At 45.2% G+C, this 18,291-nt stretch overlaps 1 protein-coding gene across 1 annotated transcript in view; it reads right to left on the minus strand.

Moving 5' to 3' along the window:
• The window catches only part of frem2a (FRAS1 related extracellular matrix 2a), a 45,985-nt gene that overhangs the window by 1,926 nt on the left and 25,768 nt on the right, over positions 1-18,291 (minus strand). The window contains exons 7-23 of the mRNA XM_042091056.1: positions 12,994-13,143; positions 11,738-11,947; positions 11,159-11,356; positions 10,588-10,752; positions 9,895-10,077; positions 9,505-9,635; positions 8,871-9,044; positions 7,453-7,756; positions 6,888-7,019; positions 6,131-6,462; positions 3,041-3,233; positions 2,542-2,646; positions 1,999-2,123; positions 1,428-1,562; positions 879-1,005; positions 478-665; positions 168-314 (exon numbers count right to left, since the gene is read on the minus strand). Coding sequence (XP_041946990.1) covers positions 168-314; positions 478-665; positions 879-1,005; positions 1,428-1,562; positions 1,999-2,123; positions 2,542-2,646; positions 3,041-3,233; positions 6,131-6,462; positions 6,888-7,019; positions 7,453-7,756; positions 8,871-9,044; positions 9,505-9,635; positions 9,895-10,077; positions 10,588-10,752; positions 11,159-11,356; positions 11,738-11,947; positions 12,994-13,143 — 2,999 coding nt within the window. The remainder of the gene's footprint in view (positions 1-167; positions 315-477; positions 666-878; positions 1,006-1,427; positions 1,563-1,998; positions 2,124-2,541; positions 2,647-3,040; positions 3,234-6,130; positions 6,463-6,887; positions 7,020-7,452; positions 7,757-8,870; positions 9,045-9,504; positions 9,636-9,894; positions 10,078-10,587; positions 10,753-11,158; positions 11,357-11,737; positions 11,948-12,993; positions 13,144-18,291) is intronic.

Below are 18,291 nucleotides of genomic sequence, written 5' to 3' on the forward strand. Positions count from 1 at the left end.
ATTTGCTTTGTGAGTGTATATCAGTCAAGTTATTAAATTTAAGTATTATATTGTTTTGTATGTCGCTTTGGACAAAAGCGTCTGCCAAATCCCATAACCATAACCATAACCATCAGTCAACAGAAGTCTGACGGTGGGAGGCATATTTAGTGCAGTTAAAGTCAGACCTGGAACATGGCGTCCGAGTCCAGCCTGAAGCCATCGGAGCCTGGTTGTTTGACTAAAGACAGGGCTGACGGGTCATCCACTGCCAGGAGGGCATTGAAGGGGACATCTCCGAACGACCTGGCCTGAGTCTCCGGCTGAGCTTTGTCCTGAAGTGGACCAGAAGGCGTCACGCATAGTCAGACATCACACCATAAATCAAAACAAAACAAAACAACATATCTCAACACAACTGAAGGACCATACTGTGTGTGTGTGTGTGTGTGTGTGTGTGTGTGTGTGTGTGGTGGGGGCGGGGGGGTAAGTACTTACAATGATTTTGAACCTGTAGAGGAGCGATGGGGAGTCTGCCAGGCAGCCAAATTCAGACTTGCTGGGGTTGAACTTGGGCACGTAGCCGTCAGCTCCCGTGCACAAGAACACTTTCTCAATGCTGCAGTGGAATGAGTCTCCCAGGTTCTGCACAGGGTCAACCATGACTCGTCCATAGATCATCTCACCTGAGTGAAAAGAATACGTAAACAAACTAAACAAAAAGGTAGCTGGTCTGTGTGCATAAACTGAAGAAACCTTCATTTCTTTTACGGCTAAATAACACCAGCAGACAGAAGTCTATGATACAAAATGTCTTCAAACGTTCATATGCAACATCACCCGTGCTGCACATGGATGCAGTGTGTGCATAAAGGATTTCAAAACTTTTCTGAAGGTACCCTCTGAGAAGGCGGTGTCGCTCTCCTGTCCGAAGCCCATGGAACCGTCGGACAGCCAGAGGTCCCTCTTGGACAGCAGGAACATCTGCGTGTTCAGACTGAACTCCACAGCTACGGGGTCACTCACCTGCAGACCAGCAGAAAGCAAAATCAGACAAAGGTCTAATCGGGCTCTGTATCAAATGCATTCATGATTATGCTTCTATATGCCTAGTAACCACTTCTATATGCCTAGTAACCACTCACACTCCTAAGAGTTCATGTGTAATTGCACTTTGCAGGTCTACTGAAACCAAACTGGGCTATGGGTTTCCATTATTGCAAATCTCATTCTGAGTAACCTAACCTCATTGGAAAACTATTGGGCACTAAACCCTGTGTTTTGTTTACTGGGAAAGTACGTCAAAAGAGTTGGGAAGCCCTGAATGTTTCTGGACAGCGGCCCTGGATTATGTGAGGGATTATAACTTCTGGAAGGCCAGGAATGTTGGGCAGGGCCCGGGGTGATGTGTAGTGTCAGGCCCCCGAAGATTTTCTCCCGTTAGTTACCTGCTGGAAGCGAATGTCCATGTCAAAGGTGATGGGCTCCCTGGGGTTACAGACAGGAGGGACAGAATACTCCACATTCATGGCAGCCGTACAGGGGATCAGCTTCACAGTGTATGTGCCCGAGTAGTCGCGCACCTGAAAAACATCACATTACCATAAGCACATGTCTACAAGATCAATAGCTAAAGCCAGATACAATTATCTATTAATTACAATAATAGAATCCATAGGCCACAATGTCATGTTAATATAAACACACATAGAGCTTTGGTAGTTAACATAGAGATTTTGGAAAATGCCTCATGATAAGATCTTAAAATGTTCCATATGATATGCATAGCAATATCTATCTATGCTAATGTGCTGTAGAAAATGTTTAATATGAGCCTGCTATTGTGGTTGATGTTGTCTGCAGGACTGCAAAGTAGGTCTCTGAACTGACGAGCAACAGTCTAGACCTCTGAGCTACAGAGCTAGCACTCGATGACAACAGAATGCAAATTCAAGCACTTAAATAAGCCCTGGCTGTCATCACAACTCATTTCTGTTGTAGGATGTGAAAGAAACTTACTGCAAAGTCAGACATAAAGTTCCACTGCTGCACTGGCTGGTGGTATGTGGGCTCAGTCCGCACCAGTGAAAGGTTAAAGGTCAGGCCTGGGTGGCCTATACTCATGACCATAGATCTGCTGGATGCTGAGTGAAAAGACAGGTGCAGAATCGGAAATCAATAGCAAATTCATGAAAATATGACATCTCTCTCCCACTCACTTCCTGTCTATCTTCTTAAAAATATGATATCAATGTTCTTGAACAATGGAGATGAGAGTACAAATATAGAAGGTGGTTGAAGTGTTCTACATACTCCTCTTTTCCTCTCTCTTGTAATGCCCTTTGCTCCCTTTAACCGACAATAAAACAATATTATTATGTACACTTAAAAATGTTTAAAATGGCAAATGAAACACTGATGACTGCATGTAACACTTCCAGGGTGCTAAAAACATAATGACCAGACATTGCTAAACCAAAAGAATATTTATGAATATTTATGTGCTGCCTGTATTATGTAATGTATGTGATGTAACGTATGCAAGCACACTGTAGGCTTCACCTGGGTAGGACTCTACAAACAGGCCCCTGAAGCGGGCCTCAGTGCGGAAGTTGACCACCAGGCGCCCCTGTTCATTGATCCTCATGCTGGTTGGATACAGGGCACCTAGAGATAGACACAGAAGGACACAATGTTCAAATGTTCGTATCTCATTGAGACCATCATTGTGATTTCAAGACACAGCAACTTTATCAAAACAACTCAGTTGCCCTTATTCTGTGCGTTTTATGAACATTTGAAAATATCAAAATATTTCCAGCATATCATTAAGCAATAAGCCCCGAGAGGCTGTAGGATACACTGATTTTACAACAGCTATGGGCCGTTGTTACAGTAGGCACGTCGCACTAGCGTCCCATATTTCCCATATACAAATCAGCAGTAAAAATGTCCATATGCAAAAAAAAAAAAGGTATAGTATGTCAGAGATAACAACTGAACTATGTTGTCCACTCTATCCCAGCCTCTCTCCTCTCCTCTCTTCTCCTTCTCTCCTCACCTTGCAGCTCTGCCTGTGGTGGACTCCCGATGCCGTCCTGCCACAGGATGGCCGTGTCGTAGGTGAAGGTGAGCCGCAGCTCGGACTGCAGGTCAAAGTGCTGCCAGCCGCCGATGCCCACAGGCGAGTGGAACACGTAGGAGACGTGGAGGGGCACGCGCAGCGTCACGTAGGACTGCACCAGGTTCAGCACCTGCACAACACACACACACACACAGAGACACACTCATCAGTGTGTGAGAGGGCATTCAGTCACCAGGCGACACACTAATGCAACAGAGTTGCATTTCACACTGTTACACACTGCCTAGCCTTTCTGCCCCCCCCCACCCCCATCCCCAACACACACACACACACAACACACACACTTACATCATCACTGTCATCACCTCACATACATACAGCACACTACTTGCTACAGTAAGCCTCCTCTACATACTTGCTGCACACTGCCCCCCCCCCCCCCCCACACACATACACAGCACATTGTCTTCAGGATCTTCTCCAACACACATCCTCTACATACTTACAGCACACTGCCCCCACCTGCCCACACACACACTACACACACACAGTCACTGCTCCACTCCCCTCCCGCCCACACACACATCTTCACTGTCATCACTTACATACATCATACATACAGTACTCTGCTTGTAATAGTAAGTCCCTTCACCATACTTGCAGTACACTATTAGCACATTATTTCATCAGGAAGCTTCTCCAACACACATCCCCAACATACTTACAGCACACTGCCCCCCCCCCCCCCATATACACAGCACATTGTCTTATGAGGAAGCTTCTCCAACACACATATTGCACACTGCCCTCTCCCCACATACACAGCACACTATCCCATCTCCCTTGTCATCCCCCCAACACACACACCAAGACCCCTGGCAGTTGGGTTAGCCCCTTGAGCCGTGGATCTGCCCAAGGTTTCTTCCTTGGTAAGGGAGTTTTTCCTTACCCCTGTTGCTCTTGGGTGCTCCTTGTTGGTGCCCGCCCCCCCCCAATCCCAATCCTCCCCCACCTTTCTTATGCAGCCCTTGCCACTTAATCTACTAAACCCCTCTTCTACTGCACTTTTTACCCCCCCCCCCCTCTGCCCATAAATGCACAAATAGGCTGACAGACATAATTTCACCTCATTTCTTACTTCCAGTAACTATATGCATGTGACAATAAACTTCCTTGTATCCTTATTACCTGGTCATAAACTCCACTTATTACAATTCAGCCGAAAACAGGTCACAGCATGTGGAAATAGTTTACAGCCTCATTTTTTCCAACAGGGTGTAATTATTTGGAGGCAAAACATGCACTTTGCATACATTCCAGCACCATATAGATTTCATAGTTGCTGTTTGGATATATCTCTGTCCTCAGGCAATTCCTCATACTAACAGACCACTCTGTCATGGCCAAACACCTGGTGCGGTGAGATATGGAGTACCACAATGCACAGAATGGTTGCACACCTGTTCCCACCTAATGACTCCAGGCAGTGAGCAATGTCAGTGCACTATTGAAACTAACACTTCATAAATAGCATTTTTTGAATGATTGCAAACATCCAAAGAAATTTGTAAAACAATTTTAGCAAATGTGTCAGTTCCAATTGGTTGCTTTCCAAAATGCCACTAGAGGTCTCTGTTCATCTGTGTTATTCTGGTAATGGCTGTCAACCCTGAGGTGACTATTTGTCAAGTGTTTGCCATGAGAAATATGATTAGCTGTCTTCAGCGATTTCCTTTAATATTCATAATATCCCATAAATATTCAGCAATGTCACACAGTGAATTAACAAGTCTCAAAAAACACAAGCACATTGCCAAACAGTGTGATGCAAACTTACAACCAGACACCAATAACACTCTATCACCTAAAACCAGAGCTTTGCCTAAAACAACCCTCAGCAGAATGAAAGGTGTGAACTTGAATTAATCCCCTCTGAAAAACAAAATAAAGTATATATATATGTATATATATAAACAAGAAAACACTGCCTTCTGGGAATCTTTTTCGAGTTGTTTTTGTCGGAGGTATCACAAAAGTAGCGGCTGTGCAGAGTGAGTGTGTCTGGAAGAGACGGCCCCCTGCCAGTTGGGTGCCCTCGCTGACAGAGTCTCCCCAGCCCAGTGACACTGATCTGCCCTAATGACCCCACCATGGGCCACTAAGCACACCAAATCCCCACTGATCATATCCCATTTCGCATTTAACAACCAAAGGTCTGGAGGGACAATTAGACATGACCTCTACGCAAGAGATGACAAGGGAGTGTATGTGTGTGTGTGTGTGTGTGTGTATGTATGTGTGTTTGTAGTGAATGAGAGAACATAAAAGACAGAGAGCGAAAAAGGGGGGCGAACAAGAGCAGACAGCGACAGAGTAAAGAAAGGATCTGCGGGGCATCCAGAGGAATGGGGTGATATCTGTCACAACAACAGAAGCAACAGCAACCCTGATCCCCACAGCACCTGCCGGCACGAGGCACTGTTTACAAAGGACTCTGTGCTCATAATACACCTCTATGATCTGCACCGAAACAGTCTGCTGATTAGAAGGGAACCACAAAGTGGGACAGGGGATGGGAGAGGTGAAGTGTAATATTCATGAGCTTGTGTGTCGTCAGAGGTGCTTTGAAACCCAGGAGACACTAGACAACACCATCTGCATAATCATCGTGTTTATGAAAATCTGTCAGCACTTATTTATAAACTAAATCTAGAGTGGATATCTTGCAAGTTGAAGAAATGATCAAATGGGAGAGGCTGGAAAACATATTAATAATTGACTGATTATGAGCTATCGAAATGCTGAAGGATCTGAAGCCTACAAATAGATCATTTTGGATGGAAATGTGGCATTGGGCATTGATCAGTAGGGAGAGGCTTCTGTTAGGATGCTATGTGGAGTTCAAATCGTTCAAAGATGACCTAGAAATATCCACAGAATATTCAGAAACAAGCAGTATACAGTAACGTAGTTTTAGCTTTCATTTCAAACTATTAAATCATCCAGATATCTTAACCATGGCATTGCTGGCAGCCCAATTCATGGGCACCTTCACCTGACACTCACCTGTCCGTCGGTACCGATGGAGCCTCCGCAGTCGGTGAGCAGTTCGGACATGTCGTAGTAGCTGACGAACTCCCACAGGCAGGCCTCCAGGTTGAGGTTGCGGTAGAATCGCAGCGCGCCGGCGCCCCGCAGGGCGGCGCTGTACTGGTAGGGCGAGGTCTCGCCGATGCTCTCGGGGTTGCGCGTGTCCTCCGTGATGAAGCCGTAGCGCGTGCTCACCTCGTTGTAGTCCAGCAGGTTGGAGCAGCGGTGGTTGCCCACGCGCGTGCCGTCGGGACTGAGGGTCAGCTCGAAGTTGGACAGAGCGCGCGTCGAGATGACAGGCAACATACCTGATGCAGAACGAGAGAGAAAGAGAGATGGAGAAAGAGAGGGGGAGGAGAAAAAGAAAGAAAGAAAGAAAGAAAGAAAGAAAGAAAGAAAGAAAGAAAGAAAGAAAGAAAGAAAAAAAAACAAATGAGAAAGATTTAAAGAAAAAGGAAAACAATGAAAGAAAAGGGTGAGGTGGGGAAAATGGAAAGAAAGAAACAAAGAAAAAAGAAAAAGAAAGACAAAAGAAGAGAGAGGAAAAGTGAGAGAGAGAGAGAGATAAAGGAAACGAAGAGAAAGAGAGGAAATGTTGGGAGGGATTTATAAGCAGAATTGAGTAAAAGGCAGCAGCAATTTTCAGGGGATTAGTTTCAAATGTCTTGGCTTTAGGTCTTGCGTTTTTGTCATGCTGCCAAACAGCTGGAGGAGGGGATGCCCTCGTTCTCACCATCGATGTGGGGCATGGTGACAGTCAACTTGATCAGGTTGGCGTGCTCGGGATCATCTGCGCCCGTGTAGCGTAGCTTGGCAGAGAACGGCTCGGCGCCCACCGTGCCCACTTTACGAGGCTGGCACAAGCCTGTGGTGGAAAAAAAAAAACAAGATAGGGCATCAGTTAAATGATGTGCAGAGGATATGATAGGAATAAAGATGCATATTCTGGACATGTTCTGGACGATTTCTTACAGAGATGGGGGGAATGGCAGACAATTAATTACTGTGGTGTCACTCCACAGTTGTAAGTCGCTTTGGATCAATGTGTCAGATAAATGTAAATGGTGTGTCTCGGAGAAAAGCGTAATACTTCAACTTCAACACCTCAACGTGTTTGGTTGTATTTTGCATCGATGATCTATGGTCACAGTGGCAGTCACAGCATGAGTCAGAATGTGCCAGAATTTTCCATCTTCCAGTGGCATGTTCAAAGAGAGAGAGAGAGAGAGTGTGTGTGTGTGTGTGTGTGTGTGTGTGTGTGTGTGTGTGTGTGTGTGTGTGTGTGTGTGCCTCCTCACCCTCCTCGCGGCTGATGCTGATGATGGGGCTGCTGAGCTCCAGGCCCTCGTCTCCATTGGCGTTGACGGCGCGGGCAGCACACTGCACCCGCGAGCCGGCCTGGAAGTAGACCGAGTCCAGCGTGATCATCTTGGACGAGGTGAAGAACGTGTCGAAGTCGGCCTCGCGCATGGGGCTGGTCACGCCGTCCGGCCCAGCGGGGGCGCTGATGAGCCAGCGGTAGCGCGTCAGCGTGTCGTTGATATTCTCACTCACACAGATGGAGCCCGTCTTTTCGTAGTCGGGGAAGCGCGGGTTACAAGCCTGCAGGAGAGTGAGAGGAGGTGAGAGGAAAAAGACAGCGATGTTTAGAAGTGTGAAACATGATTTTAAAATAGACACAGGGAAGTGCTAAAGCATATAGCAAAATGTAAAAGGTTGATAGCACTTTGTCTATCTATTTTTTTCTTGCTCTCTAGTGGGGATAAATACAGCAGAATACTGTATTTACCAATCTAGCCCACTTTTACAGCATATAAGTATTATAGTCATTCATTCAACCTTTATTTACTCTCGGATAACAAGTAACAAGATGTAAAAAGAGAGAGAAAAAAGTATAGGTATAGGTCTGGGCCTATAAATAAAATAAAATAAAACAAAGTAAAATAAATAAATAATAAGATAACATACACTACATTATAGAGGAGGAAGTGTACAAGTGTATAAAATGTACAATCCAAAGCGCTCCACACACAAGACATTGACACATAAAGACAAACAATGCTGGACGGAGCGGCGTAGTCGCCAGCGTACCCGTGACATCAAGACATAAACAAACAATTTACAAAATAACAAAAGACACAAAACAGGTGCCAGACAGAGCGGCGTAATCACCAGCGTACCTGTGACATCCCACCAAGACATAGGCTACACAAATAAACAGACAGACCAATAGACAGAGACAGTAAAGCAAGCCTGTCTTTACAAAGACAGTAGGCTTACAGAACAACACCAGACATAAAACAAACAGACTCAGCACGCAGACAAAGATAAAGACAAACAAAAAACACTCAATAAGTCCACAGGCAGGTGATAGTGCCCCTTTCGGCCCCGGTGAGCAGATCAGCCAGCAGCCATCATGTCTACTGTTGAACTATTTATATATTTGAATATTTTTTGAGAAAAGCCTTTGCTCTAGTCAAATTGGCTTCATCTAAGATGTTTTTCTCCCAATTAAGGAGTGTCTCTAGGTACATGTAGACTAGATGCAAATAAGACCCATTACCTATTAGACCCAAGTATGTTGCACAGCGAGCAACATACTTTTGTACCAATATCATAACGTTTCTCTTTCTTTACTCAGAATCAGTGCTCTGCGACAGCTCCAGTCATCGTGACAGACAGGTGTTTGGGTGCGGAGCGGCTTTGATCAGCGTACCGTGACACAGACGACAGGGTAGCCAGCAGGGGGTTGGAGGTTCTCCTTGGACCCGACGTCGCTCTTGGTTCTGACGCCGTCGTAGTGCAGCAGGGACACGACGCGCGGGAGCGACGGGAAGGTGACGTCCGCCATGCTGTTTGTCTCCTCGATGTAGACGATGGCCTTGGTCATCTGTCGAACAAAACACACCGGGGAGTCCAGTCATGCCAAACATCACACAGGCGAGTTGGACAGATTGATGCTGGGTTGCGCATGCTACAAGGTTCAGTGGAGCCCGAAGTTATCTGAGTTCAGTTCATATGCAAAATGTCAACATGATTTAAACAGTAAGCCAGCAAATTCCCCACAGTTTGTACTTTTTGGAAATAAACTTTGATTGTGGGTTATGTAAACTTTATAGCATGCTGAATAAATAATAACGCTTGGAGGTCGCAGGAATAATAAATGCTCTACTGATGTGGGAATCTATTGTTCTAAGTAAGTAGTTGTTCTACTGTAGGCGTCTGGCGCGTCTATAAAAAGCTGATCATTAGTAAGAACAAGAGGAACATCTCAAGGGCAGAGAGTGTAGCAGACGAGCTGAAACTCTCCGATACGAAACAATACGTGGAATAAAAGGATCCTCGCTAACCTGGACCTCAGCCACCATGTTCTCGTCGGATTTCAGGTGGACGGTGAAGGCCTCCCTCATCTCCCTCACACCGTCGTACAGCACCTCCACCTCCACAACGTGCTCCTTGTCGCCCTGCTTGAACTCAATGTCTTACACAGATAACACAAGACAGCAGTGTGAATTTCATATATACGGACAGTACATTATACTGTATATCCATTCTCTGCATCTGAATTTATATGTGCTCTATAATCTGTGAAGGAAAAACACACTTTTATGCATGTTTGTGGTAACATTAGAGAGGACATGTAGGTTTGTATTATGTATCACTGGGTTAAATATGAATGAAGTTTATTAAGGGATTTAGCTGCATGCATAACCACTATGTAGACCTCTGTGGTTCCTTACCCTCTGAGATGGGATGGTAGTCTTCTCCAGATGTGGCTGACCCATCTTTGGTGTGTACTCTCACCACGGACACCTTGGAGGTGTCACCGACTCGGAGCACGGGGATTTTGACCACGGTCACCTGACCAGCCTCCTTTGGCTCATTCACGCTGAACTTGATCTCTCCCAGCTTGATGATGGGCTCTGTGGAGACGCAAGACACAAGGTGGTCAGGATAGTAACCGATGGCTATGACTGCTAACTATCAAGTCTCCAACACAGTAGAATATTGAGCTCTTTAATTGAGCTCTTCAAATAAATCATTTAACACTAATTAGCAGTTCACATCTAGAACGATAACTATAATGACAACAGTAAAATATCACTCTAGCTAATATGAATGACAATGTCCACACATAAACTTATACCTTATTAATGATAACGACAAGAAGAACAGTATCGTTGGGAATCACTTTCAGAGCGATTTTGAGAACGATAAAAAGCTGCCAATCAGAATCCATCAAATTAAAGCCATCACATTCATCAACACGAGGAGAGACTTTCCTTATCGTTAGTAAGTGTGGACACTTTTATCGTTACAGTTATAGTTATCTTTAGTTATCATTCCTGGTGTGAACGACCCTTAATTCTATATCTATATATGGTAGATTACTGTACTATGCTCTTTTAACAGAGTGGAATATGAGCTCTTACTGTCGTCCGAGTCCTGGATTTTAACGAGGGTCTCCTCCTGAGGGCCCACACTGGCTCCGAAAGGAGAGTTGCTCTTTGGCGTCCCCAGCCGCAGTCTTAGCTCCTCCTCTTCCTCAAAGAGCAGATTATCCACCAGCTTCAGCACGCAAGGCTTCTCAGACTCACCTGTATGCATGGACATGCACACACACACACACACACACACACACACACACACACACACACACACACACACACACACACACACACACACAAATACAGAGAAAGATGTCACTTTTAAACCAACTTTCTGTCAGCATGATTGCACAATTCAATCATAACAAGAATAGAAACGCAATTGAAAGATTGATAGGAGGTGCTAGTTCTTCACATTAAAGTTTCAACACTTCATTATCAGTTTGAATGCTCTGAAAGCATTTTTCCCCCCATTGTGATCCAATTTCAAAAACAAACATCCATCAGCCTCAAGCAGAATTTGATACTGGCTTGTGGAGACCTACATACAACACACCCGTCCCCCTACTCTCACTCTGTATGTGTGGTGACTGTACTGTACGTGTGGTGACCGTACCTGGCAGGAAGGTGATGATGGAGCTGTCCGTGTTGGGCCTCTCCTCGAAGTCGTCCGCCACCTGCGCCGTGCCCTGGCGGGTGTAGCAGCGCACGCTGGAGGTGAAGCTCAGGTCGCCGCTGCGCTTGACCACGGCTGAGATCTCACCGGTGCTCTCCTGGCCAGTGTACAGCACCTGCTGGAACTGCATCTGCGGCACTAGAGGAGCAGTCAACACCAGAGGAAGGTGTCAAACAAGCAGATCTGGAGTGCAATATTTGGGTCATTTATACAAATGTGCTTGTTGGCTGAATGCATGATCTGATGTTAATTTTCATAATTTGATTTAAGTGAATCATATTCAGAACAGATGTCACAATAAGTGTATGATAGCATTCCACTCACGGAATAAACCTATCTCACTGTGTGTGTGTGTGTGTGTGTCTGTCTGTGTGTGTGTGTGTGTGTGTGTGTGTGTGTGTGTGTGTGTGTGTGTGTGTGTGCATGTCTCTGTGTGTGTGTGTGTGTGTGTGTGTGTGTGTGTGTGTGTGTGTGTGTGTGTGTGTGTGTATTCATAGTCATCCAGTTGACTACACTCACAGTCGGACACAGAGTCGTTGATGAACACCATGGCCTTGCCGGGCTCTCCGATGACGCCGTTGAACGGCAAGCGCAGGACCAGCTCAAACTTCTCCGTTCCCTCCAACGCAGGCTTGCCCAGGTCGTCCAGGATGGTGACCCGGAACGTCTGCATGTTGATCCCAGGTGCAAAGTCCAAATTCTGACTGATGCCCACATAGTCCTGACCAGCTATGTTTCAAAGACAAACACAAACAAATAAACACATTATAAAAAAAACTTTACAATAAACACATATCAGCCAAGGTTGGAGAGATGACAAAGTTAGTCCAACACAGTGCCACAATTCTTCATTCCGGTTCTCCCTTGAGAAAAAAATGTATTTGAGTGTGTGTATCAGAGAGAGAGTAGGAGAGAGAGAGAGGGAGAGAGAGAGATGCTGCTGTGGCATTTTTCACAGGATCAAAAATCCAATCACACAGGAGGGCTTTCAGCTTCCCCTGCCCGATGCAGTGCAGTGAGTTGCAAGTGCCATAAAAAAGGATTAGTCGCTCAGCTCCAAGCACTGCAGAGTCATTGGGGCCACAGAGGATGGCCACAGAGATGGACAGAGAGAGAAAGAGAGAGACAGAGAAGAAGGGAGAGAGAGAGAGAAAAGAGACAGCAAGAAAGAAAGAGAGAGAGAGAAGTTGCAGATTAGCAGAGACAAGCTGATCTGTTTCCATTGCAGCTGACTGATGGAAGTCTAACTTATATGGTACAGATTAATCCCCATCCACACTCCAACATATTGACATCAAGTGAACCCAATGTATTGACAAATACTTTCCATGCATGAAATTATTCTCAGGGACAGCTCCGTTTTCCAGTTCACTGCAATGCGGTAGATTAATTGAGCTATGGATTGAAATGCAAGTACATGGATTTTCTTAAAGAAAAAAAAAATCTAACTGGCACTGATCCAGGATCTGAGTGTACATATAGCAAAGGACAAACTATGTAGGTGGGGTTCGGACAGACAATCATCCCTGTCTGTCTGTTTCCGTGTGCTTTCCGTTTTTGAATACATATCAGTGACCGAATGAGATGTGTGTGGGCAATTCTGTGTGGGAGATATAAGCCTATGAAAGCTCTGAATTAGCTGTCTGACAAGACAACTTTGTTCATCTCACATAGAGGACCACAGGCATGGTACTCCTTTGATTCCTGTTCCTAGAGTAGGTGGTCCAAAAATGTTAAATTGCTTGTGTCACAGGGAACATGGCGGTCCACTTTACCTTCGGCAGAAATGGGGTCAGTCTTGCGCGACCGGACAGTAACCGCAGCCGCTTTGGAGAGGTCTGTTCCTGTCCTCCAAACTCGCACTTCCACATAGCCAGCACTTTCATCCACAGAGTATTCCATCTCCCCGAAATAGAACACAGGAGCTGAGAGGAGGTGAGGGAGAGAGAAAGGCAATCAAAAATAAAGCATAATAAAGCAACTACTACGCCATCTTGATCATCTTCACTAGGTCAGAGAAATACGTTACAGCAATACAAATTTGGTCATAAACATGTTTTTGTGTGAAAATATTTCAGCAATCTTTAAAATAATAAAAAAAAACATAAATCTTTGCCATGAATTGTTAGCTATTTGAAGTGCTACACTATTCTGTGGGATTCTCAACAGAAAAAAAACATGACAAAAACTACGAGTCAGTGGCCTTTAAGCAGATACTTAAACATGCAGTTTTATCATTTCTTTGGCACAGCTGGATTCAGTTTCCATTCTAAATCTGCAGGATAACAGCCTTTGCCAAATGGAGAAACACTGAATCTAAATGCAAATGACAAATGACGAGTGTCAGATGAGAATTTCTTGCTACACTTTTTATTAATTCGCGTTTAATTAATTCAACTAGTGTTGCATAATTCTGGCTTCCAGTGAGATATAGCACCGTTAACATCGCTAAACAGGGAGGCTGTTCATTTGATTTACTGCTAAATGTCCTATTTCCCCATCCACTGACTTCTCCCTAATGTCATATAAAAAGATTACATTCGCATCCATACCCTCACATAGATTTCCATTAGTCATCTCTTCATTGGGTCATTTTAAATAATAGCAGGACGTTGTGTTTGTGTCTCGGTGTCTGTGTTTGGGTGTTGCCAGAGCAGGAGTATGATGTGCCAGTGTCTCGGACACAACGCTGTCAGATGCGCAGTCTGGGTCCTGAGGCTAGGTTTCCATGCCAACGATGCGACACCTTATCCCCTGGTTGATGATGCTCCTTCACTTGTCGCACGGAAAGGCGAACGCTGATTTATTTATTTAACACTTATGTTTTGTTATGCCGAGTGCCCCATGAGAGGTGCTTAAGTGATTCTTGCATCTTCTTTGGTAAGATGCTACGCAGGTGATGTCTCATAAATACACAACTATGCACACTCATACAAACACACATACAGACCAACACACACAGATCAACACACACAGATCGACACACACAGACCAACACACACAGACCAACACACACAGACACACACACACACACAGACACACATACACACAGACCAACACACACAGACACACACAATTGTGATGATACTTCTAAAAACACATATCACAATAAAGAAAGCAAATGAAGTGCATAAGTCTAATGCAGAGTTGCCTGAGTTAATGTAAGGAACACATATCACACTGTATGCACTCACATGGCATAGCAAAGCAGGAGCTACTGGGTGCTGGTTACTGGGAAGATATATGGGCAGATATTATTAACACACATTCAAACCTGATATGCACACATCCAATAGACAGGAGCGATCTGAAAACCAGATACAGTATGTGTCATATTTACAAAGCTCCTCATCTCAGCTGACTTCAAAGCCCCCCTGCTGCCAGAACACGGAAAAAGATAACCCTAAATTCAACGAACCCCCGCACTTCGACTGAGTGCAGGAAAAAAGGCACCCTGATCCACACACCCCAGAACAGGTGCTGCTCTACCTCCACAAATAACATCCAAAAAACAACAACTGAATAACTTTGCTCTCCTCTCCTCTCCGTAGACATGTCCATGGGGAGAACACAGGCAGTGGGGCTCTGGATGCATCAAAAGGATGGGTGTCACAGGTGCACAAAAAGATATCTAGGACGGACGCTTTCTGTGGGGGCTTCAAGAAACGCATGTCAACGAAGACTGACCTGGCTAAGGTGACAAAGATGAGAAAGCGATTTACTTGTGTGTTACAGTACACAAGTACAATGAGAAACACAAACACACACATGCGCGCACACACACACACACACACAAGTTACACTATCAAGGATTTTTTATGTTTTATATATATATATATATATATATATATATATATATATATGTGTGTGTGTGTGTGTGTGTGTGTTGGGAGAGGGGGGGGGGGGTAGCAATTACTGTGGTGGCTGACATTGTTTCGTTTTAATGATAGGCCTCAGGCCAGAGCCTTGCTGGGGATGGTAGTTAAGGTGAGGGGCAAGGGAGACCCTCCAGCACAGCGCCGCCTCTCTCAGACACAGAGTGCTGTCTCATATCAACCTGCCGGGGTGATTGAAACGAGGGAGGAAAAACTTGTCTGTTCTTTCTCGCCATCTCCGGGTAAGAAAAAAAAAGGCTTGCCAGCTTGTTTATCTGTGCCGAAACGTGGAGTCAGATGAATGCATTTTGACAGCTTTATGAACTGTCTATGGAAAAAAAAAAATAGAAAAAAAAAATCCCAGAAACACAGTGAGGGTAATGGAAAAAAAGCTCACTGTGCATTTCTTTGTTTTGGCTTCAGTCATTGTCTTTCATTCTGATTATGCTGCTATTTTTAAAATATTTCCTCAGGCAAAAAAAGTATCTTTCGTGACACTCAAGAGAAGTCAGTGGATCAGGAGACAGGACATTTAGCAGTAACTGTTCCAAAGAAGAAGAGCATATCACCAGGCGTCAGCCACACAGACTGTTACACGACTCTACATCTGCTGCCAAAATGTTGGGACATGTTAAGCTGACACCATGTCAGGCAAAACAATGGCTGCTCAGTACACTGCAGTCCTCTCTTCACTCCACACTAGAAACTTCCAGAAGATGTCTCCATTCCTTGCAGGAGCATGTTAACTTAATATTTCATTGAGGATATACAGTATTATAGAATCCCTTATCTCCACTAAGTAAGAGGAAACAAGTATATAAATGTAAGTATACATTATGGGGTTATATGGAATATGTCAAATATAAATATAAAGATAGTATGACATTTCTCTCCACAAGCAAAAGAGGATCAGCACTGGGCTTCTCATGAGTACTGCAAGTGTGTTGACTGACGACTCTATTTAGGCATCAGAGCGCTTCTCCTATCCTCTGTATGACTTTGACGTTGGATTAGCGGGGTTTCGTGCTGCCCTGACAATCGGCCGTGACTGGAGCCGTGGGGACTATTAGAGCACAGGTTGTATAATTCATGATAATGCTCCAGAAGCATGTGCTGTGCAAATCCGTGATTAATATGAGTGTGCATGTCTTGCGTGTGTGTGTGTGTGTGTGTGTGTGTGTGTGTGTGGTGCGGTGGCTGAACATCCATTTGTGTGCTTGGGGTGGACTAAAGGTAGACTCTAAGCACTTGAGCTTGTCAAACATAATCCCGGCAGGTTAAGGGGTTCTGGGAACTCTCTCATCCACACTGAGCAGAACACACACACACACACACACACACACACACACATACACACCTAAGCTGAAGGTGAAACAGAAGTCATCTCTCCCAGCCTTCTTTCCTCCAGCTCAGAAGTAACTGTTGACAGAACCCATCTCCCATCTCCCCATAATACGGCTCTTATTTTGTTGTTCAGCTGGGAAATGCCCTTTTGATCCATCAGGGATAGTCACTCTGGCGTCAGAGTCATTTTTGCAATGTGCATATGTGTGTGTGACAGACTGTCAGAGAGACACACACAAACAGATAGACGTCCAGATGATGTCTAGGGAGTGGATGTGTCTGTTGATGTGTAATTTCACTCTGGCTCTCCAGTTTTGCTGCTGTCCACTTCTTTCAAGCCAGACGGAGTGATAAAGTCTATCTGTCTATGCTCCAGGCAACCCTATCCAAAATTAACCTCACCCCCCGTCCCAACACATACCCCCCCCCCCCACATACCCCCCCCCCCCCCCCCGTCCCAACACATACCCCCCCCGTGGCCCTGCAGACTCTTCTTTCTTCAGCTTGTTTGATCAGTCAAGTGCAAACAGCCTGCTCTGAGTGCAGATCCACTGATAAATGCATCCACAGGCTTCTGGGCTATCTGCAGCTGACGGTGAGCAAAGACTACAAAGGAATCCTTTTTTGCAGGTAGCATATTTCAGGGCAGCGTGCATCTCCCCGGAATGACATGAGAGAAATCAACCCACTCCTACATAAAAAAAATGAAAAGATGGATAGATAGACCCCTTGTCTAGATTCAGACAGGCGACCAAAACCACCAGACAATACACACTCTGTTGCACGCCACTAAGAATTGAAGGAGCCTTATCCAGATGAGCAGTACTTGTGAGGTGAGGCTATTTTTAGAAACGAGACGTGTGGAGAAGTGACCACGGATGTGTGGCCGGTGAAGGTCTCCCTGAAGGCACTTCCTCCGCCATCACTTCATCTCACCTGGCTACACCTGGGAGTCACGGCGACCTTGGCCGGCTCCGCTCACCTACCCAGAGACATGACACACGGTCACAGACTTCAGGAGGGGTTAGTGACGGTCCGTGGGCTGTCGGGGGTGTGGGGCGTTAATGACAGAGGACAGAGAACCACACACAGGTGTGTGTGTGTGTGTGTGTTTGTGTGTGTGTGTGTGTGTCTGTGTGTGTATGTGTGTGTGTGTGTGTGTGTGTGTCTAGAGACAGAGTTCTACACACAGGTTTGTGTGTGTGTGTCTGGAGACTGTGGTTAAAGGGCCCTCATCTGCAGCTCCTGAAGTTGTGGCCTTAGGGGGGGTATGTGTGTGTGTGTGTATGTGTGTGTGTGTGTGTGTGCCTGTGTGTGTGTGCGTGTGTGTGTGTGTGTGTGTGTGTGTGTGTGTGTGCGTGTGTATGTGTGCGTGTGTGTGTGTGTGTGTGTGTGTGTGTGTGTGTGTGTGTGTGTGTGTGCATGTGTGCGAGCGTGCATGTGTGTATGTGTGTGTGTGTGTGTGTGTGTGTGTGTGTGAGAGTGTATGTGTGTGTGTGTGTTTCTACAAAAGTATGTGTCTGTGTGCTTGTGTCTCTGTATAAGTCTGTGTGTGTGCACGCTTTATGTAAGTATTAAGAATTTCCCTTCATTTTATAAGATGTGAGTAGAAAATGGTGGTTGAAAAATGACATGTCATATGAGAGTTCAAAGAGTGTCCTTCCACACCTCCCTCCTGCAGTCTAAACTCTATTACAAGGGACATTTTTATCTAGTCTTCATTCAAACGTCTCGTGAAGGAGAGGAGACCTGCCAACAGCCTAATTCTTCCAAACACAATTTTCCCACCACAACAAAGACTTTTCAAGGTGTGCACTGAAATGCACACACACACACACACACACACACACACAC

The sequence above is a fragment of the Alosa sapidissima genome, chromosome 5 (genome assembly GCF_018492685.1).
Source record: "Alosa sapidissima isolate fAloSap1 chromosome 5, fAloSap1.pri, whole genome shotgun sequence".
NCBI classification, from domain to species: domain Eukaryota; kingdom Metazoa; phylum Chordata; class Actinopteri; order Clupeiformes; family Clupeidae; genus Alosa; species Alosa sapidissima.